Source organism: Aphis gossypii, chromosome 1, assembly GCF_020184175.1.
Source record: "Aphis gossypii isolate Hap1 chromosome 1, ASM2018417v2, whole genome shotgun sequence".
In the NCBI taxonomy this organism is placed as follows: domain Eukaryota; kingdom Metazoa; phylum Arthropoda; class Insecta; order Hemiptera; family Aphididae; genus Aphis; species Aphis gossypii.
Genome location: NC_065530.1, coordinates 45417491 through 45445338, shown reverse-complemented (window position 1 = coordinate 45445338; position 27848 = coordinate 45417491). Strand labels below are relative to the sequence as shown.

General features: G+C 23.9%; 1 protein-coding gene across 3 annotated transcripts in view; it reads right to left on the bottom strand.

Annotated features, from left to right (window-relative positions):
- Nucleotides 1-27848, bottom strand: part of LOC114128079 (regulating synaptic membrane exocytosis protein 1) — a 184689-nt gene that overhangs the window by 6378 nt on the left and 150463 nt on the right. For all 3 annotated transcript variants that reach the window (XM_027992493.2, XM_050202711.1, XM_027992491.2), the window contains 8 exons: nucleotides 18915-18981; nucleotides 18564-18805; nucleotides 10956-11021; nucleotides 8567-8691; nucleotides 8368-8480; nucleotides 6898-6977; nucleotides 6177-6229; nucleotides 594-799 (listed from right to left, as the gene is read on the bottom strand). In XM_027992493.2, the coding sequence (XP_027848294.1) occupies nucleotides 594-799; nucleotides 6177-6229; nucleotides 6898-6977; nucleotides 8368-8480; nucleotides 8567-8691; nucleotides 10956-11021; nucleotides 18564-18805; nucleotides 18915-18981 (952 nt within the window). The remainder of the gene's footprint in view (nucleotides 1-593; nucleotides 800-6176; nucleotides 6230-6897; nucleotides 6978-8367; nucleotides 8481-8566; nucleotides 8692-10955; nucleotides 11022-18563; nucleotides 18806-18914; nucleotides 18982-27848) is intronic.

The following is a 27848-nucleotide window of genomic DNA, read 5'->3' as shown; positions in this document are numbered from 1 at the left end:
TTTTTTATCAAAACCATTTGCGTGTTTTCAAACTTTTAACATAACATATTATAACGCCGGGAGTATATTTATATTTCAATGGTTTCAAATATTTAAAAAGCACCTTTACATAAATTTCATTTTTAAATTAGTTTTTTATTGAATTTTGATGGATGGTTTTATTCAATTCCCTAGGTAGGACCATTATAATTAAAATCAAAAATTGATTTTAATATTATGGTTGTATTATTATTTATTAGTGAATTATAGTATTTATATTTATATTATTTTCATTTTCCCTCCACGTTAAATACTCGGAATTGCTTTCTATTTCTATTTCCTATTTTATGAATCGTTTAAGATAAAACGTATACACGTAAAAAACAATTTTGTTTTTTAAATTGTTCAGTATATTTTTAACCAAAAATATCTATTATAGTGCAATATTATAAAAGTAATATTTATATGTTTTCCAACGAATGTATTGATTATATTTTATTGTTTTAAAAATTAAATGGTATTTCGATCATTTTATTTATAATCACTATTTTGAGATAATCTATTGGGAAATGTTAGAAATTATGATACTATTTATTTATTATATTATTATTTACGTGAACGGAAGAAGTTTTATCTGCACATATGCTTCGGGCAGTGAACCATAATCAGCGTCGTTTCTCATCTGCAAGCCGTTGGCTGCCAAGACAGATATGGACAATTCATTTTTGCCATCCCTGTACCAGACTTGCATTTGAATACCACCAATGATATTTCTTTCTCGAATAGAATCTTCAGGGATGGCCTGTGCCATGCCAGACGTCTAGAAAATCGAGTAATTTCAAAACACGAAAATGAGATAAATACAATTTTAAGAATTGTATGTACGATTATTATAAAGGTATGATTCGATTACGTGCACTGAAATAGAATGTCAATGGTTATGAAATAAAAATATCATATAAAGGTAGCCGTTTGATTAAAAAGAAAACCTGCAAGACAACATAATACTGATGAAAAAAAAATGTTTGATTCAGAGCGTATAGTTTTTTTTTTTAATCAAACGTTGGCAAAGTAATGCATCCTTTCATGCAAAAATTAAATAAATCTTTGTTCAGCGATACTTTAAAAAACAATGTACTACATTTTCTAAATAATATATAAGTATGATGTATTTCTATGACTAGTATGTTAATGAATTAATTATTGTTATTATAAACTAATAAACATTGTATTTACAGGGCATTGTATATAATAAAATAAATGAAGAAGCACACATGCTAAAAGCTAGAATTAAAATAAAAAATAAAAATAGCTTGATGATAATCGACAATAAATTATGATCATACGCAAACGTCGTATAATATGTATTGGTCGTACGTCACAATACGCATGTACAAAACTTGTAGTCCATAAACTAAGTAAGTATAACTATGTAATAGATTTACAAGTATGTAATCAATTGTATGTGTAGGTATTATATACCTATGTATAAAACATACGTTGTATGGGTTTAAAAAAAAAAGTAGGTATTCAAAGGCTGTCAGGGCTTAGAGTTATAATGCGCTGGACACTATTATAATATTATATGGTTTACATGGGTTATGTGTGATGTATCAAATCAAAAACAAACAAAATATAAAACAATCTTCCGATGATTTCGAAAGATACGTAATATTAATAATAATAATATAATAATAATAATAATTATAATAATAATAGTAATAATAATAATAATAATAATTGCAATTACGTGGATACAACCAATAATACACCACGGGGTTATATTATTACAAACAGTTTTGTTCTTAAACCAATATATTAGATTATAATATAAGTGTAATGATAGGGCCTAATTTTATAATTAGGTAAATGTATACTAATGTTAACCCAAACTAAATTGTGTATATGTGTAAAACAATCACAAGGGCGAATGTCTGTGTTTTAATAATAATAATATTAATATATGTAGTAGTAATAATAATAATAGGTAGGTAGTTGAATAACAAGCTGTAAGATGATAAAAAAAAAGTTTTATGTATTAGTTGTATGGATATGAGAAAAAAATACATTACATGTCAAGCACACGACGAAAAGCTGAAAAATAGTATAAAGAATGGTTGCATAACGGAGTTTAGCAAACCATGACTATAGTCAATTATTTAAAAAGCGAATTGCCGTGTTTCTGTGAAAAAATTGGATTATGAAATTGAATTATTTTTTTTTTACGTACCTAACGATATTATTTTCAAAATATCACATTACAAAAATATAAATATTGTGTTCGGTTTTATAACCAATAGCGTATAACAACGTATTCTTATAATTGTTACATAAATTTAAAAGTAGCCAGTTAAAGTAAGCCGCGTAATATTTTATTATATTTCCAATGAATGTCCGTGGAAATTACTTATAAATTTATATTAAGCACTCGTCGTTTAATAATATTGTTATTTCGTTATCATCGTAATATTATACCAGTTTATGAGTAATAAAAAATAATTAAAAACCATCGCTGTTAAATATTATAAAATGTGTAACTGATGTAACTATTTTATAAACATAAAATAAAAATGATGTATTCTTGGTTCATTCGCCATAACAATTTCATCACAAAACGTGAAATATTTTAGAATTTGTGTTGCCGTCAATTCATAAACAATAGATTTCAGAATTCTCGGGAACAAACCAATATATTGTATACAGAAAACAACAAAACGTCATTTAATATAATATAGAAAACTACGGTTACGAAAATTTTAGTCATAATTTGCTTCGATGCGTGACAAGCAAGGTGTGAATAATATATTCGTATTGAGTGAAGTATGTAAAAAAAAATATACATATATATTATATAAGTATATAATATGTATCATGTAATAATATGTAATATATGTTGTTTATGACAATAAAAGTATAAAATAAGAAAAAAACTTACATGTTCAAGGGTGAACTTGGTGTGTCCAACAATGATGGTAGGTACTCACATAGTATATACATAAAAAGTATATAAATCACACAAACACACACACATATTTATGTATATTGATAATGTATGTAAGGACAACTTATTATTTATATATATTATATATATTATAATATATTGTATATCGTATAACGTGTGATTCATCTTATATAACAGTCAATACTAATTACCTCATGAATGATTGACTTATTTTGATAACACTGTTCTTAACGAGCATTTTTATTTAAAATAAATCTATATATTTTTCATTTTTTATAGATAAATATGATTACACTTAATTATTTTTCTTTTTTGAACAACAAAATATGTTTTCAATTTTCTATCCCAAAATAGGACATATTTTGGATAATATTATTATTTATAAAATTAAACCAGTAGTTTCATATTTATAATAAATTAATTAATAATTATAAAAAGTATGTTTAAAATAAAACAATAAATATTATTATAAAGTAAATTTAAAAAAAAAAGTTTAAAACAAACGCTTTTACCCCATTTTGAGATAATAAGTATTAACTGTTAAAAGTAAATCACTCTATATATATAAAATAAAAAAATAACGATATATAATATATAAATATATGTGTGTTATATATATATTGGAGTGATTAGCTGACCATTTATTCTCTTGAGATTTGCTGGCCATGCATTGTCCATTCACTTGGCAGGCTTATGTTTCTTTCAGCAATATTTTAATGCAGCACCTCAACCACTCAACATAATATTATAGTTATAATAAAATATTATATATTTGAATGATCTTATTCACCACATTCGATAGTTATTAGTTCTATTTTTTTTTTTTTTTTTTTTTGGAATAATAATAAAAATACTGCCATTCGTTGTTGTTAATAATAATATGTATTTATTATATTTGCCTATATTATTTAAATTTTTGACAAAACCAATAATTTTTAATAATCTAAACTAGGTAATTTTTTAACTATAATCATATCATTTACATAATATTAAATATTTTAAGGACCACATTTATCAGAATAATATGAATATGTAAGTGTAGGTATGGCTTAAAATATTGATGAATATGTATATAAATGTAATCGCGTATTTTATTTAGAGACAAAATATCATGAAATTAATCAATTCTCTATAAACAAAGTAAGAAAGAGGAATCCGTCAGGAAGTCAACGATGCAGTATAAAGAGTATTTTCATGGTAAGCAAATCACAAACTGATTTATTCGCAATAAATCTTATTGAAATGTTTCATTAGAATATTTTGAATATTAAGTAAATCCGATAAAGTGCACTCCAAAGCGATTCTGATTACCACTATGAATAAAATAAAAGTAAAATATTTAAATTTACTTTGGGTTCTTTCGTTTAATTTATTGAATAATATGCTCCCAAGTCTAAAATAAATATAATGTAAAACTTATAATTATTCACACAATAATAATTATATAATTGTGTATATTACATAAATATCATTGATCTGTATTTGGCACAGTTTTTTCTTGCCTCGGCGTAATTTAAAATTTGAAAAGTTTAGGTTTTTATATCTATAAAAAATTATAATTTATAATACACTATTGATTATCTTAAATATGTTATGAAAATTAAGAACATCACAAATGTATACTACGAATTTATTTTAAATTGATAAATAATGAAAACGGTATATTTTAAGTATCCCATATATGATATTATATTATAATTTATGTTATACGTAATGATATATATAGACTCCCTCTCTTTCTATCTCTCTAATTACATATTCCATATTTAAACACATGTATTTTTTATGTATAGAATTCAGTTGTTTGTAATTTATCTACGCATTTAACTTTTTATGATAAATGATAATCGACTTGATATTTCATCATGTACTCGGGATTATAATATAAATTAATATTATCCATATTTCAGAATCTCTCTGGGTTGAAATTTACCGTCGACGGATTCCCTCTCCTTAACCTAACCTTATATTACTAATGGACTTATATTTACATAGTATATTGCTAATGTATATATGTATTGTATATACTTAAGCAGAATAATTATTATAAGTTAAAGTATAATATACCAAATACATTCAATGAATATAATATAAATTACCCTTGTTTAACAGACATAATATATTATCTTTTTAATAGTAGGTACCTAAATTTAATAATAATTTATTACCACTTTTATTCAGATGTTCGATATCAGCAGAATATTTTCCCATTAAGTCATCTGCATAGTGAAAATCTATTTTTTTACGATATTAAGTTGAAATACATGATGCTGATTAAGTAATAGTGTAATAAGATTATTAATAATATACAATTAACAGATCGTTAATACAATGACCACCGTTTTTATCATACACGCATATTAACTAAACTGTTAATATGTCTATGATTTTTATAGATAATGAAAACCAAAAAAATCAGTCTTACGTACAAGTAAAGGATTAATAATAATTTTTTATAAAATATTATCCCTAGTTACAGAAACTTCGGGAGAATTCAGAGGGGTTTCGATAGTATTGTTCTGATGTAGCACAGCCTTTGAGAAGTAGCCATTTTTGATTTATTATATCTTTGTATAATGTTATAGTATATAATATATATATATATATATTTATATATATTATATATATTTCAGTTATCAGTTATCAGTACTGTTTTATACATCAAATAGATATAAACTGGCCTATTTACATAAATAATAATACCGGCAAAATAACGAAATAAAATCATAATAATATCAAATCAAAACGCACGCACTATCTACTTAAATCAACATACAGGAAAAAACATCGTCCTTCAGAAATATAAATAGTGTATTGTATAATACGATACAATGGTTATATTTTACGTAATATTATATTATTATAGTTATTCGAAAAGTAGCCATTAGTTAAATTTACTCGTTTGAATATAATTACATTGGATTAATGTCATACGTCATATCATCCGTTGTATGTCCTATGAATGTATATATATATATATATAATATAATCTATTTAATTAATAGTATATTAAATGTACAACAAATATTGATTTTAAAATAAATAATAGTAAAAAAAAAAACACCGTATATATAGATATGTTACAATTTCGAATGTTGATAAGGATTATTGTTATTGTTATATTATTATTAGTATTGTTTTCGTGTTCAAAAACAAGAGCCGTTCATGAGATAACATTTCTGAAGGATCGAAACTACTATACTGTACATACACCTTTAATGTTTAAATTCTATACCGGAGTCTTAGGTAGTTTTCTTCTCGTCGGGGACGCCGGAGAGTCTGAACCATCTGAAATTTCGATTTAATGAATTTTTCTTGTACAATAATTAATTCATTAAAAAATAATTATTATAATAAACATGCAAATTAATAATTTGACATCTCGGTTCTATGATTTGTTTCCATTTAATGCATAGGTTTATAATATATATTGTTTGTTTCTTGGAAACAAATATTATGTTATAACATAATATTACATTCTGTGGTCGTTTTTGTAGTTGTTGTTGGTATATTATTTTAAAACAGAATATGGAATTAGAAATTTCAAAGTTAAATGTTATGAATAAAAAGAAAAAAATAATGGCGATGAACATCATCGCTGGTATAGTACGAGGGCGTAATTTTTCTGTGGGTGTAAACAGCGTCTGTAAATCCTGCATCAGGAATGCTTTGCGCTTTTGCATTGTTGGTTCCACGACTCGAGTAATAATACTACAATTTCATTAAGCGCCTTCACTACTCTATAATGCCGATGTTTATATTATTATCGTTATATTGTTCCGGTAAATATTTCACGGTAGGAAATAAATAATGAATACAAAAAAAAATAATAAGAATAAGAATAATATATGCACCTACTAATTAAATACTGTTTTTTAAATTGTATCGAATTAAAATCATAAAAAAATAAACTAACGCAGATTTATAGTTATATGTAAATTATAACAACATCTAACCTAGTTGCAAACCCATTGCTTCACCAGAGTTCTTTCTCGACGTCATTGGTCCAGGCTCGTCAAGTAGATCGCAAATCCTTCTGTAAACACAAGATCAGACATAGGTTTTTTGTTTTACCACTTATTACGTGCAGTAGTAGTAGGGTTTCCAGTATATATTATAGGATGTCAAATGTCAAATGTCCATATGAACAAAATAAGATTTTTATACGAAAAACGACGATTTTAAGAATTTGCTGTAGTTCAAAAATATATTTCGTGGGGTTTTTTAACACTTGTACTTAGATTAATTTTATTATATTGTTTATTTATACCATAAACCAAATTCTATATTTCTATGGTAAGTTAAAAGTTGATAACAATAATAATAATATAATTAATAAAATAAAAAATGGATTTGAGCAAAAATTAGTTTAAAATATCGTATCTTTAATAGTACCTAAAATAAATCACCATATAATAATTGTTTAATTACATTAAAAAACAAGTGCATTTATTTTAGTAATATAATCTGATCTACCATTTTCACTTAGAATTGTATATTTGTATGTATAGTGTATACAATAATGATTTTTCGTTTAATTTCTATAGCATAGTGATTAGTATTAACCTACTTACACAATTCTTTTTAATAAACTTGATAATATTGTTTAAATTTAAAAAGTATTTAAATATAATTAATATTATACTTACACAATAAACTCATATTATTTAATTAATTGTTAAATAAAATAAGATTTTAACTTCAATTATAAATAATGCATCTGTACATTAACCATTAGTATTTGGACTAAACAAATTTTAGTTTGTATACTTAAATAAGTAATGATGATAATAATAAAATATGTCAATGGAATAAGGAAATAATAATATATTATTGTCTTCCGTGATTTTACTAATCAATAATTTGCAATATGTATGAGAAGTTGAGTGCGTGGTCCACACGTAGTATAATGTCTAAGACTAAAATAGGTATAAACATTTTAAAAAAATACTTTTTCTCAGAATAAAACATGTTCAGTAAACTTGTGTTATAATTTATAAACTTTTTATAAAATATTTTACAGTTGCTTAAATAAAAATATCTGATAACCTAACATAAATTATTAAGTTTTTTAAATTAAAATTGTAATATTTTATTATTAATTAATAAGTGATAGCTAACATATAGGTAGTGATTTTTTTTTATTATTATTATGAAAAATGTTCTATTATTAGTTGTAAAAATCTCATTAAAAGATATACTTACAATGAATAATTATAAAATTCATAAAATAAATAATTGTTGTCAATCAAAATTTAATGAATGTGCGTTGATAGGTACTTAAATTAAAAATTACAAATCAATTTTTAAATAATATATATTATGACTTCAAATTCCCATGTAACAGTATTATGTAGGTCTATATGTGGTTTTAGGAAATGACAATAGGAGAGCTGGAGAAAAATTTAAAATAAAAAAAAACTTACAGTTCATATCCTTGTTCCACCAATAGTTCCACCACGTCACCAGAACGGTCGATGATACTGCACACTTCCTCAAAACTGCGATTGGCCAACGACACACCAGCCCATTCAAGGACCTGAGGATTATATAAAAAAAAAAAAAAACACTAGTTTTTTGTGATTGGCAACAACGATGCGAGCGAAGACGACGCGAATTTTGTACCTTATCGCCTTGTTGTAGACCAGATTTTTCTGCCGGGCCACCCGGAACAGTCCACACAATCGACGCGAACATCTGTCCGTCCGGGCCAATCTTACCTCCTACGACTCTCATCCCAAATCCTCGAGCTAAAGAGATGAAAAGAAAAAAAAAATCGCAAGACGTTGTCATTACAAGTTATCTTTGACAGTTTAAAAAAAAAAAAAAGAAAAACTTTAAAGTGTGAATGGGACACTGTTTTAACGACCAGCAATCTCGTCACACTGTCTAATCTAACAAATTGGGGAAGGTATTGAGTAAGACATTTTTGTATTTTTTGTCGCTAGAATGCTTAACGTTGTTTTATCTTTACGATATATACCCAACTATGTCGAAATCTGCGTAATTAGTGAACATTTAACATTAACGTTGAACTGTTGCGATTGTCCAAGGGTCTTCCTAAAAGTTTTTTTGGTATTATTTTAATTTTGATATTAATTATTAAAAAAACGAGGATTTTTTTTTTATTTAATTTTATCTTGTAGACTTATGGAAGTTATTGTATAAGCTAACCAAGGAAATATAAAATATTTTGTACAATAATTGTTATTTTATTATGTTTTTCAATGAGATTGTTTAATTAGTTTTTTATACATTAATATGCATTTTTATGGAGTGAACAATTGAGAATTACAAATAGTGATATAAATGTTTCATTATTTATGATTGTTTAAAATATTGTTATTAAAAGTGAATTAGTATTTATTATTATATATTATATGTTTTTGTTAAATGTTTTTTTTTTGTAAGCATATCATTAAATTAATAATGTAAATAAATAAAGCTCATGGAATTATAAGTTCCTTATACTAAATTTGTTGAGCACTTCAAGAAATTTAAAAAATTTAAATATTTTATAAATAAAAAAATCAAATAAACAGATATTTAAAATGATAAAATTTAATATTCACAAAAACCCTTATAAAAATATAATTTCTGATTTTAAAAATGTGGTAGGTATAAATTATATTATATTAAAAAGCATAAATTTAAATTTAACATCGTGTTATAACTTAAAATTTTAATAATTTGTTTTCGTCCTAAACTGTTTAATAAACACTTCAAGTTTAAACATACTTTAAGTTTAAGAAATAAAATCACTAATAAATCTAAAGCTAAGTCAAAAAAAAAAATAGAATAAACTAGACAATCAATTTAATGACATTTATTTTCATATTAATCGCTATTCAAATTATTATGATTTGAAACTATATTGATAAATAAAATAGAATAAATAAATAATTGTTAGTCAATAAAAAAGTTTTTTCATAATAAAATTATATTTTTATATTTAGCAGTAGGTACTTATAAATCAAATTATTTATTTTAGATCTGCAAAATAAATTCACTGAAATCAAGTTCTCTATAGAGCATTTAAAACTATTTTTATTTATTGAAGTTCGATGTGTATTTTGTTATATGTTTGTAACATATAATATAATAGTATTATATTATTATATACTTATTTCGAAATTAAAATGATAAATAAATAATATGGTGTATTATTGATTCCTTTACCCTTAAATTGTTGCAAATAAAAACTCAATATCAATAAAAAATATATACATACATACATAAAAACTCAGAAATACAGTATACCCATCAATAATTTTATTTGGCTGTATTGAAAAAAAATTGCTTAGTTTATTATACTACTCTACTACTCGTGTACATTTTAAGAAATTTTTTTTAAAACAATTATTTTTTTTAAAATCTAAAATGACAGTTGGTCATAAATCCTTAGAAAAAAAAACCCGAAAATCTATAATTGCGTAGGGTGTTTCTACTAAATAGCATTATCTAAGTTACATATATAAGTCATATATAAGTGATAGAGCTTTCACGCTTTAGTCTCTTATCTTATTTTTTCTATTTTGAATTTTTTTTAAGACATGGTACTTTACTTGAACACCAATCTTAAATTATATTTAATGTTTGTTTTATATTTTATTTATAAATACTTAATCCAATTTAAAAATATGCGGGTGAATAACAGTCAACATATTATACCTAATTAAATTATATCAAATGTATTTACTGAAAGTTAATATAAGTATTTTTTTTTTCTGTTAAAAACATTGTAAAAAAAAAATTGTTGATACAATTAAAACTTAATAAATGTAAAAATGGATAAGTTTTTTCATAAAACTCATGTATTAATATTTAAAATAGTTTATGAAAACAATATATATTTCCTCAATATTTAATCTAACAAAATGTACCTATCGTTTATTTTTTTAATATTTGAACCTAAATCATAATTACATTGCTATGTATAAATCATAAATTATTTATAATTTGTTTGTAACAAATTATGTACTAAAAGAACATTTAAATGATTTATTATACTTACTTCGATGAGCTTTGTCTGTGAGGTCACGCTTCAAAATTACTTTACGTTTGGAACCCGAACGAACACCTAAAGAAAAGTCACAATATAATACATTTGTATTTAACGTTCATCCAATGTGAATAAAATAACGGCTTTTATAATAATTGGAAAGCAATAAATTATTTTATTTTAATAGTACCAACAACAATGTTATTCCAATTTTAACACTGAAAAGGATTTTTTACATAATACAACTAATAAAAAAAATAATAATTACCAAGCTGTAATATTTTTTGATTTTTTTTTTAAATTTTAATAATTTAATTATGTTAATTTAGTTTTAGCTGTACAATTTAGTTATTGATGGTAATTTAGAACAAACCAAAGATTTTTTTATAAAGCTGGTAAAATCAAAGATAAAAATAAGTTGAACTGGAGCGCAGAATGTTTAAATTTGTTTCCCAAGTATACAAAAACCCAAAACATTTACTACAATATTTTGTTTGAGTTATCTGAGATTAATAGGTTATATTTGTGAAAAACATTTTCTTGACATATTATGCTTTTATGTCTGCATTATTAATTAAATGATATCAATAATTGTCTGTTCTCTAATATTATTCTCAAAAATCATATTATCATATTAAATTTAATACACGGTTTTGACTAATAACAAAATCATACATTAAAAATTTTAAGTTAATATATATTTGAGATTTTTACCAAAATGTACACCAACAATGTCCCAGAGAATGACGATAGAAACTCGGTTTGGAGTATAGAACAAACGTTTTCCTCGATAATATCATGGGTATGGAAAATCATTGTATTAATATTTTGGCTGAGGCATGAATTATAATAATAATATTAATTATAATATTAAGTTCTACCATTAGGTATAGGCAGATACTCAATGGTTCCACTGCTATTTTGACATTGTTATATTTTATACATAGATACAAGAAATATGTATTCAATAACTTATAGTTTGTGTTATGCTAGAATAATTAACTAAAATTAACAAATTATTTTTAGATTTACAATTTAAGTACTTAATGCAAATGACAATGATTTTAAAGCATATAGGTACTTATTTGTTTATATCATAAATAATCTGTTACCAGTGGCGACGTAAATAATCATTGACTTGGTATAATATCTAGGAATTGGATAGAAAAAAAAATAATAGAAAAAACCAGGCCATGTATAAAATAATCACTTTCACTCCGCATTATAAATAATTCCGAACACAAACCACGCTTTGAAATAAAAACAAAAACGATAAATTGATAAATTGATAAAGTGATGTAATGTATGACCGTATGGCACCTTCGCCAGACAATATAATATAGTAGTTTGGTCAGCGGGAGGGAAGTGGGAGAATTCAATTTAGGATTTAAAATCAAAATGGGGTCAATTATTTTTTTTCTTATATTCGGGAGAGCGAGATGCCTTAAAAATATTATATTTCATACTCACTAAAAATAAACGGGGTTTCTACCTAATTAGAGTAAAATCCGAAATCTTTAATTTAAGTATAAATTACAAACGTCATGTACCGTGTGGGACGTAGTAGTGGGGTTAGATTTTAATTAAACTATTTGGTATACTTTATATTGTTATTATAAAAACCGAAATAAATAATTTTTATATTGCGGGTATGACATTCTATTTGAGTTTTGTAAAACAAAGTAACAAATCAAAGCGCTTCTTTGACTTTATAATTATTATTTATACAGGCATTTGTTAAAACTGACGATAAACGATTTGTTTTCCTTCGTGGCTATACAATATATCGTTGTTTATTGTAAGTACATTGAGAAATAGAATATTAACAATTTTATTTGAGAAAAAAGCTTCAAAATACGCGGCAAAGTGGCAAATCATTTTAGGCTAGTGAAAAATTAAACTGTAAACATTGTACACAGTGCTAAACTTAAAAATTTTGAGGCCCAGGACTAATTTTTAAATGAAGTCCTTAAATTAAATAAAAAAATTAAATCTTTTTACAATATCGTTTTTATTTATTCAATTTATTTGGAAGATTGTAAATAGATTACACTATAAGTCTAGAAGTAATTTTCTTATGTTTATTGATACAATTAAAATGTATAGGACTGTATTAAAACTCTTTATAATAAATTTTGATCATATAAATATAAATATAAGTAAATAAATGAACAGGTTTTAATATAAACACAATAACACAATATGTTTTTTTTTTCTATGATTTTAGATCACTAAACTTTCTAATTAAATCTAAATAATCCAATTAGTTTGTTATGTCTTTCCACAGACAGCCAAATAAGTCAGTTTAATTTTTCTCGGTGAAAAGAAGTTTTTCTGGCTTTTCAGTTAATACTAATTTTTAATTTCTTCTTTACACTTTACAATTTGAAATTTGAAGGTTAAGTAAATTAGAATGATAATACACATATTTGTAAACATTTGATTCAAATTATTTTCATGTAATATAATATTACAAAGCGTTTTAGGGAAAATTTGGTAGTCATTTTTGTTACCTACATAATATAACTTGGAAAATTAAAAATTAAATCTCTTACTTTATATTAAACTCATCAATATCATCTTTATGTGTATTGATAGAAACATCATCAAAATTATTGAATATTAATTTTGTGCTTAAAAATATCACAAAAATTACTGTATGCTTTCATTATCTTAAACAGTTAATTAATCAGACAATAAATTATAATATAAAAAGTTTCAATTCCTATTTTTTTATTTTAAAAATATTTGAATTATTTTTAATTAGACCATCTAAGAATTTTTTTTCTAACTCCCTTTTCTTATCATTGACTTAAACTTGGTTTAATAAAACTTGAAAGAGAGTTATTCGAATTCAAATTTTGAAAACAAAATAATATACGTTTCTAATGTATTAAAAATATAATAATAATATAATATAATATACAAGCAATCTACGTTTTTTTTACTTCATAATATTAGGCAAATTTAATACAAACAATGATATATTTGATAAACATTTAAGATTTTTAAAATTTATTTCTGATCATTATATCGTTTGTAGTCAGCATTTAAAAAAAAATATAATTCTTTTAAACAGTATACTTCTTTAAAAACCTAATAATTTAAATTATTAGGCCACATCCTAGATCTTTATATTTTTCAATATTAATTTCAAAATCATGAATACTATTTTAAGTACTATTAGTAGTAGTAATATTATAATCTTCAAGTGTAAAAGTAAATTCAATACCTATAGTTATAAAAGTTATCAGCATTTAGAATGTATTTTCAACATCAAGAGTACTAATATTTCAAGTACTAGAACTACTTACTACTTTGTTAACTTTAACTGTTAAAGTTTAAAGAAATTATTAAATGTTGACAATTTGCTTATTGCACTTTTGCCTTTCTTTTTTAATTTTTGTTTTTCTGCATGAATTTAGTATTTTTTTTTCAAACATTATTGATGGAAAATTTAAACAGTAAAAAATAATTACCATAATATAATATGAGGGAACTTGCTCGTTGTAGGTATAGTATAAAAATACTAAACTGACTAACTATTTTAAATTCACATTTAATCTCATAACGCATTCTCTATAACACTATACGTACGCTTTAAAATATTATTATTGGTTTGCATAATAACTATGTAGGATCATTTTTTAATTTTATCTTGATAGATAATTTTATCGTTGACTGATTAGATAACAATTTAGGATTCTGTCGTAAGTGGTATAACTATTTTGTACTTGTATACATTTAACCATAAATAATTTAATAAATACAAATTAATATATGAGCGACCTTAATTATTATACTGGGGTCCGGTACTACAACCCTTAGCGAACTCCCCCAAGTAGGGTTCTACACCAATAGTAAAATTATATTATTATTACACGCATTGAGTATGCGAAAGTTATCGAAAAGTTAGAAAATTAGGTCACAATATTGTTTAGTCATCGATATGAGTATAATAATTAAAATATGAAATTACGTTCGGTCAAACGATTTTTTGGACAATTAATATAAATAACAGTAGTCTTCAAAATAAAATAAATATACAAAGCGTACTCACGTGAAATCATAGACCTTATTGTTTTGAGTTTGTATTTTAACGACAAAAGGTATATTACTATAACCTGAGATTTACAGTTTTTTATCCTTTTTTTTTAGAGTTACAGAAAACAATTATGTTTCTATTATACATTATGCAAGAGATAGATGTAAAAGACTCCCTATCGCGGCTTTATATTTGAGATAAAATTAAAACCATATTTTACGTCTACGAATTTTTTATTATTATTACTCATACAACGTGATTTTTTTCTTTTAACTTAAAGACAGCGTAATAATACATAAAGCTCATATTTTTAAACCAAAAAGGCTATTATGTGAACCACAGGTATTATGAACCTACAACCCATAACATAATGGTGGCTTCTACATATACTACTCACTTTGAAAATTATAATTTGATTAGTATTAATTATTATTTTACGAACAACTATAGAATAGTTATTAAAAAAATTTGTTTTGAACATTTTTAGAATATATTATTATTATCTATTAGAAATACAGTGATTTGTAAGCATGTTTAAATAAATTGCATTGTACGGATTGCATCAAAATCATGGGTTTTAATATTACATTCGTAACGTGTATAATATATATAGCTACCTACTTTAAAGTTTAATAATGCGAGACAAAAGTGATATTATCTTGATGTCCTTTAACAATTAAAATTGTAACTGTTTGCGTTTACATACTATTGATAAGCGACTGTTTATATGAATATGATATCATTATCAAATTGACATAATAATATAAAAAAATTTACTATTGTATTTTTATCAAATTATTTGTTTTTTTTGTTTTTTTCTAAAAAAAAAGTAACTACATAAATTAAACAAATTTTTGTAAATAATAATTATCTCCTGGTTATCAGAGTAAGTGTTTTTAAATATGATTTCGAATATTTATATTTCCTTGTGACTCTAACTCTCCCTTTATTAACAGTAATATCGAGACGAAAAGCATCTGACTTGATATTAAATGTAAAAGCAATATAGTTGTGTACTATAAATCACCAGTAATTCGTCAAAATACTCTTATAAGTGTCCATGTTGAGAAAGGTTCACGAAATAGCAACCAGCCACCAGTTATAATGTCTATCGTTGAAAGAAAATGGAAAGGAAGTACTTAACTCAGGGTTTCCCCGAGTTGTCTATATTAGAAATAGATATATCCGAAGAATTAACCTTAACTTTTACCCCGAATGGTTTGACACGTTTGATTGATACTGTATGTAATATTCATGGCGACACGATGTCTGAAAATAAAATAGTTATAGTTTTAGTTCCACGGTTGTTACAAATCACAGCGAACGATCGGAAAACTCTCTGTTTGCGTTGATAGAACTTTCAATCCGAATCCTAAATTATTCGATCAACACGATGTCATATACCGATATACGGTATGAGTGAATGAAACATAACAATTATATTGTTGTTCCATTTTCCGTTTGTGTACGCAAACAACGGTACATACAAAAAAAAGCGTATGTTCAGTGTAGTTTGAAGCAATAAGTTGCATTTGTAAACAAAATGTGTATGAAAGAAAACTGATTCCAAAGTTTCCTTTGTTAAAAATAATATTAACCATGTATGCTATTAGCATTGTTTAACAGCTATTCACTTTATTATATTCAGGCTGTATCTTTTGTTATTTGCAGAAAATATAATTTAATTATTTGTATTATTTCATAAAATTTTGCACGTACATGACTTTGTTTATGATAACCCAGACGATTATAATAGTATTCAGCCAATATGCACTAGTATATTATTGTTGAATTTGGCATGATCACAGTAAAAATGTAATCATTTCCAATATCAAAATTTAAACAAATTTCAATCAAAAAAAAAAAAAAAAAAAATTAAAATGTTAAAAATCTTCAATCGGTTATTATTATTTGTCTTTATAATCATTTTATTATAATTATACTATTTTAAATAACAATACAAATTATTTTTAACCATATCTAAATATGTTTATTCTGAAAAAATAAAACTAATAGTTTTATATTTTTGTCAATAAGTACAAAAATTAATAGAAAATAAGGGTTTTAAAATGAAGGAAAAACTTCTTTTCGTCATGCCAAAGAGAAAAAAGTCATAAAAGACAAACTCAAATATTTCAAATAAATTTTGAAAACGAATCACAATCTAACTTTAATTAAATTTTTAAATTTTTTTTATTTTAAAAATTACGGTATTATAATTTTTCAATAGTATTAACTCTTTAATATAATTCTGAAATGGTTTAATATCGTCTAATTGTATTTATTTACTATATTGTTAACCCATGGATAAACGAAAACCGGGGAATTACATAAATATTACCTAACAAACAAGATTATTTAATACATTTAAAAAATATAAAAATTTGTATTAAACACGTGTAGCGCTGTAGAATATGTATGTAGGTGCCATAAATACAACATGGTTATTACAACTTTTTTTTCTTTTGTTCATTATTTATAATTATCATTTTTACGTAAATGTATTTCCATTAAATCATCAAAGATTTCATTATATAGAATATAGATCTTAAACCCAATTTATCTAAATATTATCGTTTATAATGTAGATGGACATTAAAATAAAAAATAATGAAAAACTAAAGAAAATTAAAGAAGTGTGAAGGACAATAATTTTACTTAAATTATCAATTATTTAATTAAACAGTCAATAACTTTAAAAAAAACTAGATTTATAAAAAATTAATGAAATTAATAACTTTCGTATGATTTGCAAAAGAAATAAATATTGGTAAAAATATATTCATTGAAATGATAATTCTTCTCTTTTACATAGCTAAATAATGTATATTTTGTATAATAAAGTTAATAATTTAAAAGGATATAAAATTACAGGTTACAATATAAAGATGATTGACGGTGTTATACTTATTTATTTGATGGTTATACAAGATTGAATATATTTATGTATTATTTGTATAGTATTATAACCCACAATCGGAGAAAAAAACTTCAAAATAAACTCAAGTATTGTATCGAACCTTGCATAATATATCCATATAGATAGTTTGGATGACGTGACGATGATAAATCTTATGTGTTCAGCATAAATGCAAAAAATAATTTAATTGTAATAGGTAAGCTATTTATTTACACCGAAAAATATTGTTAATATTGGGCCGAATCATGTAGTGTTCAATAATATTTTCGCTCGAACAAATCTATATAATGAACTGGCATTACTGGTAATATATTTGGAAAATCAAGATACCAGATTAGTAGTTAAAACTCTGAGGAAACAACAAACTTTTACTCTAACTTTGGATAATTATTATTTAAATTTATTTATTTGAATTTATTTATTTAATTACCTATTCTATAAAAAAATGTTCATCATTTTAATAAACCAATCGAATGCGGGACTTTAAATGTGAGAAAAATAGATTGCAGTTATTAAGTAAACTATGTATATCTACCTATTTATAGTAAAATAAATTCAATGGTTGAAGGCAGGAGATAATGAGGTAAAATACTTTCACAATCACTTACACAATACCATACATTCAATAAATTATCTATTTTTCCGAACGACTTACCCATAGTGTTCGGATCGAAGTCCACGTCATGTATGACTATCTTAATTTCTTCACCGGCTACAGACGGTTGTCTGCGGACAGTTTCGTTCTGTTCGGTTTCTTGGATGACGGGTGGCGGCTGCTGTTGTGGTTGTTGCGGTTGTTGTTGTTGCAGTTGTTGGCTATCTCCACCACTTCGGTTAGAAAACGAATTCCGACCTCCTCTAGACTCAGCGGACGTCCGTAAGTTGCTGATGTCTGGCCTGTCATGATATTAAACCAACCAAACGTAATTAAGTCAACATTTAAACAGAGATGAGACCTCAAAGATGATAAAACAAAAAATACGTTTTACGAGAGTATCCCACTTACAATTGCGAACCACGTCTACGTGGCCTCCACTCTTCGTCGTTGTTCATTCCCAGATTTTGCGACTGATCTAGAAATAAAATAAAATGTTATATATTTTTCATAGTAGGTACGTACATTGCGGTTAAAATACTTAACATTTTGTGAATGCAAAAGTTATTTTGTGTTTATATTATACCATACAGATTTTTTTTTTATATTTTATTATTCAATTACATTATAGTCATATAAAATTGTATACACAGCTTTATTTTTACTAAGAATAAAAGCTTCAATAACTTATTCATTAATTAAAAAATACGTTTAAATTGACATCATAATTTTATGTTTATAACTTACTATAATATTTAAATGTAAGGTTTACGTAGGCAAACATTTTTTTTTTCGTTATTTCACGTGATTATTTTATCTTAGTTTTAAATATTGTTATCGATAGAGATGATTTTGAAAATCTTTAAATCAAGTGTGTATTTTATTCTTTTAATACTTCTTATATTATTGAAAGATGGTTGAGAATGTTTTTTGTGGTAGCGAATAGTGGGCAATGTAGGACTATGAGTTTTACTATAAGGGGTTCATCACATTTGCTGCAGTAGAGTTGTTATTCGTGTCTTATTACGTGTAAAGGTTGATGTGTCCAATTCGTGCACTTGCAACTATAATGTCTGAACAACGAAAAAAGTATTAGGCTGGGTACGCCATTTATTTATTTTCTCATATCGAATTCTAGAGCGGTTTTTTCCTACACCAGAGGCTGAATTGTTAATATATATATTTTTTTCGTATTGCACATTTTTTTATAACTGGGAGTTTTTACCCCATTCCTAACAGCATCAGACCATGCAAAATTGTATACTATTTAACCACCAACCATACAGCATTAAGAGCAACTGTAACATCAGATACAGATGTTTCATATTCATAATCAAAAATAATATTAGTTTTGCAGTTGAAATTTAAAAGATGAATCAACCTAAATTTTTAATATAGACACAGTTAAGCACAGACTTAAAATTTATTTGTACGGTTATTAAATTAAAATGTGTAAATGCAATATACGATTTAAAAAACTAACAATAATACTAAATTCTAGTAACCCTTCAGTCACTGTACACTTTTTTATTTCATACTGCGTACTCAGCATTTCGTATTACACAAACTATATGGTTCTGCAGACAACTTTAATCCTGGTCTTATATAGTTATTGTTGTGTAATGCTTTAACGGAAAACGATGGTATCGTGTTTAAAATTGTTTTCATATTATAAAATATGGATTGTAGAGGTATAGAAATATATATTATAAAATGATAATATAATACAATACGGGTAATATTGCTGAGTAGGAATGAAACGAATATTTTTTTCGCATTTTATATGGCGAGATCAATCATAAATAATATGAATCTATGTGATAATAACGATAATAATAAAATGGTATATTATTACATTTTAGTATTAGTATACCTATTGTAACGGCTAATGTTTTAAAAGCTTTTGCGTTATTCATCTCGTGAAACTTCCCTCACAGATTGATGTACGTACGTATCATAAATGCAATCGATTTCATTGCAGTCTCGTTACTGATTCCATTAACGAGTATCTATTGACTATTATAGACTTTATAAACGCGGTATCGATAATATAAATATATATTTTTCGAAGATAACGGAAAGACGACATTTCATATTATTGTGTGGAATAACTATAATATAATATACATATATATATATATATGTTTTCCAAAGCGATGGTGCAAAGCTGATGATTTCAAAACTCTTGTTATTCACCGGAAAACTTCGAAGACATTGTATAATATTATATTAAATAAGACCTACAGACCTTTTTTAATTGTATCAATGAACGATTCAGTTAAGTTTAATAATTTAATTAAAAAATATATTAATTAATGTATATGTTATAACTTATAAAATATCGTAACGTTATATTTGTGTTTATAATATATTCAACAAAAAATTATAAAAATTAAAAAATTGTTAAGATTTTTGTAATTATTATCCTTAATTATGGTTAAGGGAAAAATATAATTGGTATAACCCTTAAGTATCTGTTGACTATGGAAATTTATATAGATTATTGATTTACATTTTTTTTTTTTCATTACTTACTGGACTAAATTTATATTTCACAATAAATTTAATATTTTATTAAAGACAGAAGATGTAATATTATCATGGTTAATAATCTACTAAATATTTGAAAACAAACTCGTTTATTGTTGTTATACATGCATTATTATAATAGGTACCTATCTAGTATACGTCATGAACAATCATTATAGATTTATAGATATATTTTTATTTTTTAATAACACTCATAATATGTTTAAAAACATAATGATTCATACAAAAAATGAATATTTTTTTTTATGTGAATGAATTTTTAGAGTAGACTACTTGGTTGGCACTTTGTAGTGTTATCAAATTCAATTTTTATTTATGACTTTAAAATCAATCAGAAAATAATAGGAAACATTTAAATGTATAAGTATATTATATTTTTTTTTATGTTTAATTGTTATTTTAAAAAGAATTACAATAAATCATTATACCTATCCATCATAAATGTACACTAAATTCAACTGTTTTGTATGATTTCTTCGCGTCAATACATTTATGTACAAAATTTATATTAAAAATGTAATAAACATTTAACCTTCGATTTTACATTGAATAATATCTCATATAAAAAATATTAAAGGATACCTTATAAAAGCGTGTTAAATATTTTATTATGCTTCGATATTAAACAAAGTTGCTTTTATATGATATTTCAACTAGGTATAGTATAATATTTATTTTCACTTTCGTATAAAATACAGTAGAGTGTACTTATATATATATCATATTAGGAAATTCAAAGAATGAAATGTGTTTAGAAAAACATAAAAAGCATTAAACGAATCTGTTGTTTTTTATGTTAGCTCAAAAATGAAATAAGATAGTTACGAGTTTGCAATATGTGAATCAAAAACATAAGAACTATTTAGTTTAAATTCAGCGTGTGTTATACCTACCTACGTATTATACTAAAAAATAAAAATAAAAATACAACATTCGTCAAAATTTTAAATACTGAATATTGGTTATTATTGTTAAATGAAAACAAAAAGAAAAACAATGTAGGTATATCCAACATGTAAGACATTTTAGTTCGAATAGAATATTATATTCAGTAATGTACAATAACAACTACTTATTATTGTATTTTAATAAAAAAAAACAATTTTAACCACTGAATAATTTACCGTGTATTTTATATGTACATGGTTTGAGTTTTATTTTTAAAAAAAAATTTCAAATGTAAGAAAGTATATTAACCGTGTTATAATGTCAGTCTATCGTATAATAGTTTCCAAGTAAAACGAATTTTGAAAACACAATGCTATGTGAACCTATAAATCGATACATTTTAATGATAATAAATATTATTGTTCATAATATTATAATTTTTGAAATATTTATTTAACAAATATAAACGATGTATCTTAAGTATACGTATACTTTATATCCTTATTTTATAACTAAAAATATCAATGTAAGTTATGATTTTAATTTTTATCAAATTTTATAAACTTTATTTAGTCTACAACTTAAATCAAATAAAAATCACAAGATTGCATTATTGTAGATTTTAAGAATCTATATTATTTAAAACAAAGAATTTTTTTTTAAACATTTTCAAGTGAGGAAATCTTAAATAATTAATAATTTAGACACGAATATATTATTTTCAATGATAAAATAGTAAAAATGAATAATATCTAGTAAGTTAAAAGAAAAACTTCATACAATATAATATGGAGCCATGACTTGCAACATATGTCAAAAAAATGTTCACGATTGTTGTGAAAATATCTGAACATATATTACTCGAAAACAGCAATATGTACAAAACATATAACCATATGTACACACGTACTTATATGTACATACCATCCTACAGTTACACCAAAATATTATAATAATTTTTGAAACTATATATTTGTAAACAACAATGTTTCACAACTGCGTTCTGAAGCATTTGGTTTTTAATATTTTTAATTTTAAACGTCCTTCAACTGTTTAATTTTTAATTTATTTCTAAAATTAAATTATGCTCCGTGAAAAGCTCCATTGCCAGTTAACAATAACCAAGTAATTTATGAAGTGCGAAATAAATAAATTTTAAAGTTTCAATTCCTAAAACTATTTAAAGGCTGTATACTTTGTCGCCAGCTTACATTTCATTTTATATAATACTTTTACGTTCAAGCAAATTTTACATATACATTCAAAAAAAAGTTTTAATGAAAATTTAAAACACAAACATAAATTTGTAGAAAAATTCAAATTTTGTTAGTTTTTTGATGTAATGTAAGAAAAATGTCTGCTTATACATAGCATATTATGTATGTACCATACGTTAATAACACAAATTGTATTTTACAGTATTAAATTTAAAAAAAATAAAAACAAACAACCGTATAACAATTGTTAAATAATAATTATTTATTATTTTGTTATTTAATAATTATTATTAACCCACAAACTAAAACAGTGTACTCAATTTTTATGAATTTTAATTATTTAATTTTCTATAATTCAATTACATCTAAAATAATTATTCGTCTTTTATATATTGCATGATAATAATTGTTAATTATTCATATATTAATAATGTTTTACAATTTATTTAAGCTAATAAATAATAATAATAATAATAATGATTATGATAAAATAAATTTTAGAAAACTATATTTATATAATTTTTATTATTAAGTAGATAAATAAATAGGTATGTTTTTATATATATATATTTATAGTTCAGAAATATATATAAATAATTTTTAGCCGTTTTTTTCACGAAAGAATGCCATTAATAATTTATTAAGATATTATATTTTAATTGAATAAAATACAAAAATGGCCATTTTATATTATTAATGAATACATACAATATAAAATTTAAATTCATTAGCGTTTATATAATATGCAGTTATCATTTATAATTTTACTCAACATGTATTTAGTTTGGATAGATATTATAATTATTATTATACTCAAATATTTTATATTAGCTATTAGGTACTATAGTTAAATTACGTTTTACAGTATTGTTTGTCTCGTTGAATTAAATATGATTTTATAAATAGTATAACTTCATTTAAAAATTAAACTCTATAAACGAATTTATATTATTGTTTGACACCATATTGGCACTGCTTATATTAATATATTAATATCATACTATAATAAGTAACAATAACTGTATCCGTGGCTTTCAAAAAAAATATTTATATATTTTTTAATAGCTTTGTGATTTCGACATTATTTTCCAGTACCTACTACACTAAAGTTGTGCGCAATAAAGTCCATAGAAAACACTATCTTGTTATGTTAAAATGTTTTATCTTATTTATATTGTATCTGTATTACGTATTTGATATTTTTCTTTTCTATTTTTGATGTTATAATATAGCTGATGCAATATTACCATAGGTATTTTATATAAATCAACTATATTATGTATTTGTATCATGAATGTTATTGGTCAATATTAATTTAAAAATACTAGTAAATTGTAGACGTAGGAGTTACACGTGGTGACACAATTATTGGGTTATTAGTTTTTAATGTAAAATGAGTACACTCACTTTACCTTTTGTATCTTGTTACCTAGCTATATGCACATAGTTTTTATATATAGGTATATACTAGAATTGTTTTCAATATTTTAGTGCAACATATATCAACCATACAATGTATTATAACAATATACCTCGTGTTTCTGTCATTTTTTGCTATTATTTATTTTACTTGACCCTACCGACCTAAATATTGTTTATCAAACTGTTTTGCGTATAGTAATTTTTGTTAAAATTAATTAATTTTCAGGAACAGTTTTCCAACTCAGTTGACCCGTCTGTTAACGAATCATTTATAATTTTAATATTATGTAGTTATAGAACTCAATGATTAATCCTAGCAATGTATGGTATTTATTTACTAGATTTTATGTTATCTTTATATAAGGATCAAAGAAATAGAGGAGTACGTCTTTTCATCATAGTTAATATTACTTTCCAAACAAACAGTTTCAATTGATGGACTTAAGTAAATTTATAAATAAAATAACACGTTTTAATAGATCATCGATTATTCTATTGATATAAATCTTAGTAGGTACAGTACAAAAATATAACGCTATGATTTTTAGAAAAAAAAATTATTTGATTACGAACATATTGTAGATAATTAGTTTAATGTAATTCTTATTTTAAATCTCAAAAACGTGAAATTCATAGATAGATTGTATGGTAATTAAAATACATATTATATTATTGCACGAAATGTTAGACAATTTACTTTTTTTATATAATATCATTGATTATACATTTAAGTATAGTAATTTTAAGTTAATCCACAAATTTGCTTCTTGCGTTACTGTTTTGAAAAGCTTAGAAGAGCTTGTTAAAAGTAATTTTTATACTGTCATTAGTAAAACCACTTTGGTATATTATTATACAATTATGTTAGTACCTATGTTAAAATATTATATTTTAACCCTTTCAGTCCTGAATTATTTTTTGTCTGAAACAATTTTTTTTTTTAATTTATTATTGTTAATATATTTATGTTTATCAATTAAATTTTGATAATCTTTTTTATTTTATCGAATTCTAATGTTTACCCTATAAATAGATTTAAGTATTTTTAAGAACATTGATGTTCCTAAAAATATTTTGGATCATGTTTCAATAATATATCAGTAACAAAACTATTTTGTTAAATAATTAATTATAACTAAGTTTAATATTTTTCAAAACATTAGTTTTATATCAATAATTATAATAATAAATAGATAGCACTGACTTAAGTAAAAATTTGACACAATTTGTTAGTGAATAAACTTTTAGTAAATAAATTGAAAATTTGACTGTTTACAAACTTATCTATTTATTTATTTCAACAATTATACATATTATACGTACATAATATATATATATAATACAATATATTATTATATTTGTCAATATATTTTGTGGTTATTATTTTAATAACATAAAAATTAAAAATCTTCTTTTTATTTATTCGTGGATTTTAAAATGAAAGAGCTATGATGTGAACTCGTAAATAAAATTTATTTTACACGATTTCGTGACATTAAAATGGTCTAAATATATCTTCTAAGAATTAAATGCAATAACAATTGTGTCTCGTTGTAAAGTCAATATAGTTTCCATAATGTGGTCAGAATATAAAATTCAACATTATTACTTTTGTTTAAAATTTATTACATCGTTATGAATAATACGATATACATGCAAAACCTACTATTATAACATTAATTATACAGAAAATATTTTTATCAACAGTTCAAAATGGTTTAAATTGTGTGCAATTTAAGATGATACATTAAGGTACCTAACATACAAGTGAGCGATGGATGATTTTTAAAACATGATAAATCTATCTACCTAAAGCACAATAAACAACCGTTATTAATGTGCTGAAAAATATTTTTATTTTAAAATCAAAATAACCTATTCATAATATAGGATTTAAATAAAGGAAATAATAAGGACACAAATTATAACTATTATGGGTATTGGGTATATAATTATATGTTAAAAGTTTTTTTCTATCATAAAAAGAACTGAAAATTAAACATTAAAATTACAAATTACTTCTAATGATAATATGGTATACACTTTGACATGGGTCATCTTCTAACTTGTGTGATGGAAAAAAAACAAATTTTCTGACCATGACCGAAATCTATTGGTTAAGTCACATTTCTCGGATGTCCAACAAAATTCTCTGTCGTTTTTTTTTTTTGTTTGTATTTTCTGATACATCTCCAAGATTACAAAACGTCACTACTCAATACAGTAAAAAATTGTTTAATTTCAATTTCACTAACAATAGTTAACTATATGCAGCCTATATGACAGCTTGAATATTAATTCTAATTTATTATCATAACGTAACAAATAAACCATAATTATGACTTCGTGAATATAACGCAAATAAGGAGATTTGTCTCCTTATCTCAGGAATGATAAGCACCCACTATACTTCAATTTTTAATATCTCAAATTCGTTAACTCCAAAAGGTAAAAAATATAAAAATTATTTTAACATATTTTTCTCATCAATATTTTAGAAATTATATTTCAATCACAGTGCAATCTCTGAAAAGTGGGAACTCTCCGTCACCGAAATTTTGTTCACTATTCAGAGTGGGTAAATTTTTGAAGTTCAAAAAGGGTAAATGTTTTAATGGATATACAATCATATACAATTCATTTTGATGGAAAAAAAATCAGACAGATTAGTTTATTTATAACTAAAAAAATCAAAAATCATCAATACATACAAAATGCACAAAACGTGAGAAATAAATACATTGATATTTTCGTTATAATCGTCATTATTCCTTGTAAATTTATCTTATTGTCCCATAACAACTTAAAAAGATTCCGATAAAACGCTCTAGTGTTTTTCTGTTACCATTTTATCGTTATTTTTAAATTATGGTAAAAAATGTGCCTGCTATTTGCAGTTATTTACATTGAAAAGTAAGGAAACACTATGATGTTTTATTTTTTATTTTACTCTTCTAACAATGTTTATAACTAGTGAGTAAAGCATTGTTATTTGTTAAATATGAATAAAAATGACTAACAAATTTTATTTTTTTTCTTGTATGTAAGCTCCACAAGTCCACATTGTATACAAAAATCAAAAGAAAAATACATTTAATTATGATTCTCTTTTTTTAGTTATATCTCATAAAAAATGTATTCATAGTTTTTATTTTTTATTAGTTTGTTTTTATACCGATATATTATGAACTATTGTTATAAGCTGTGACTTAGTATTGTGTTTAAGTATTAACCAGTGTATTAAAATAAATGTAAATATGTAAGGTAT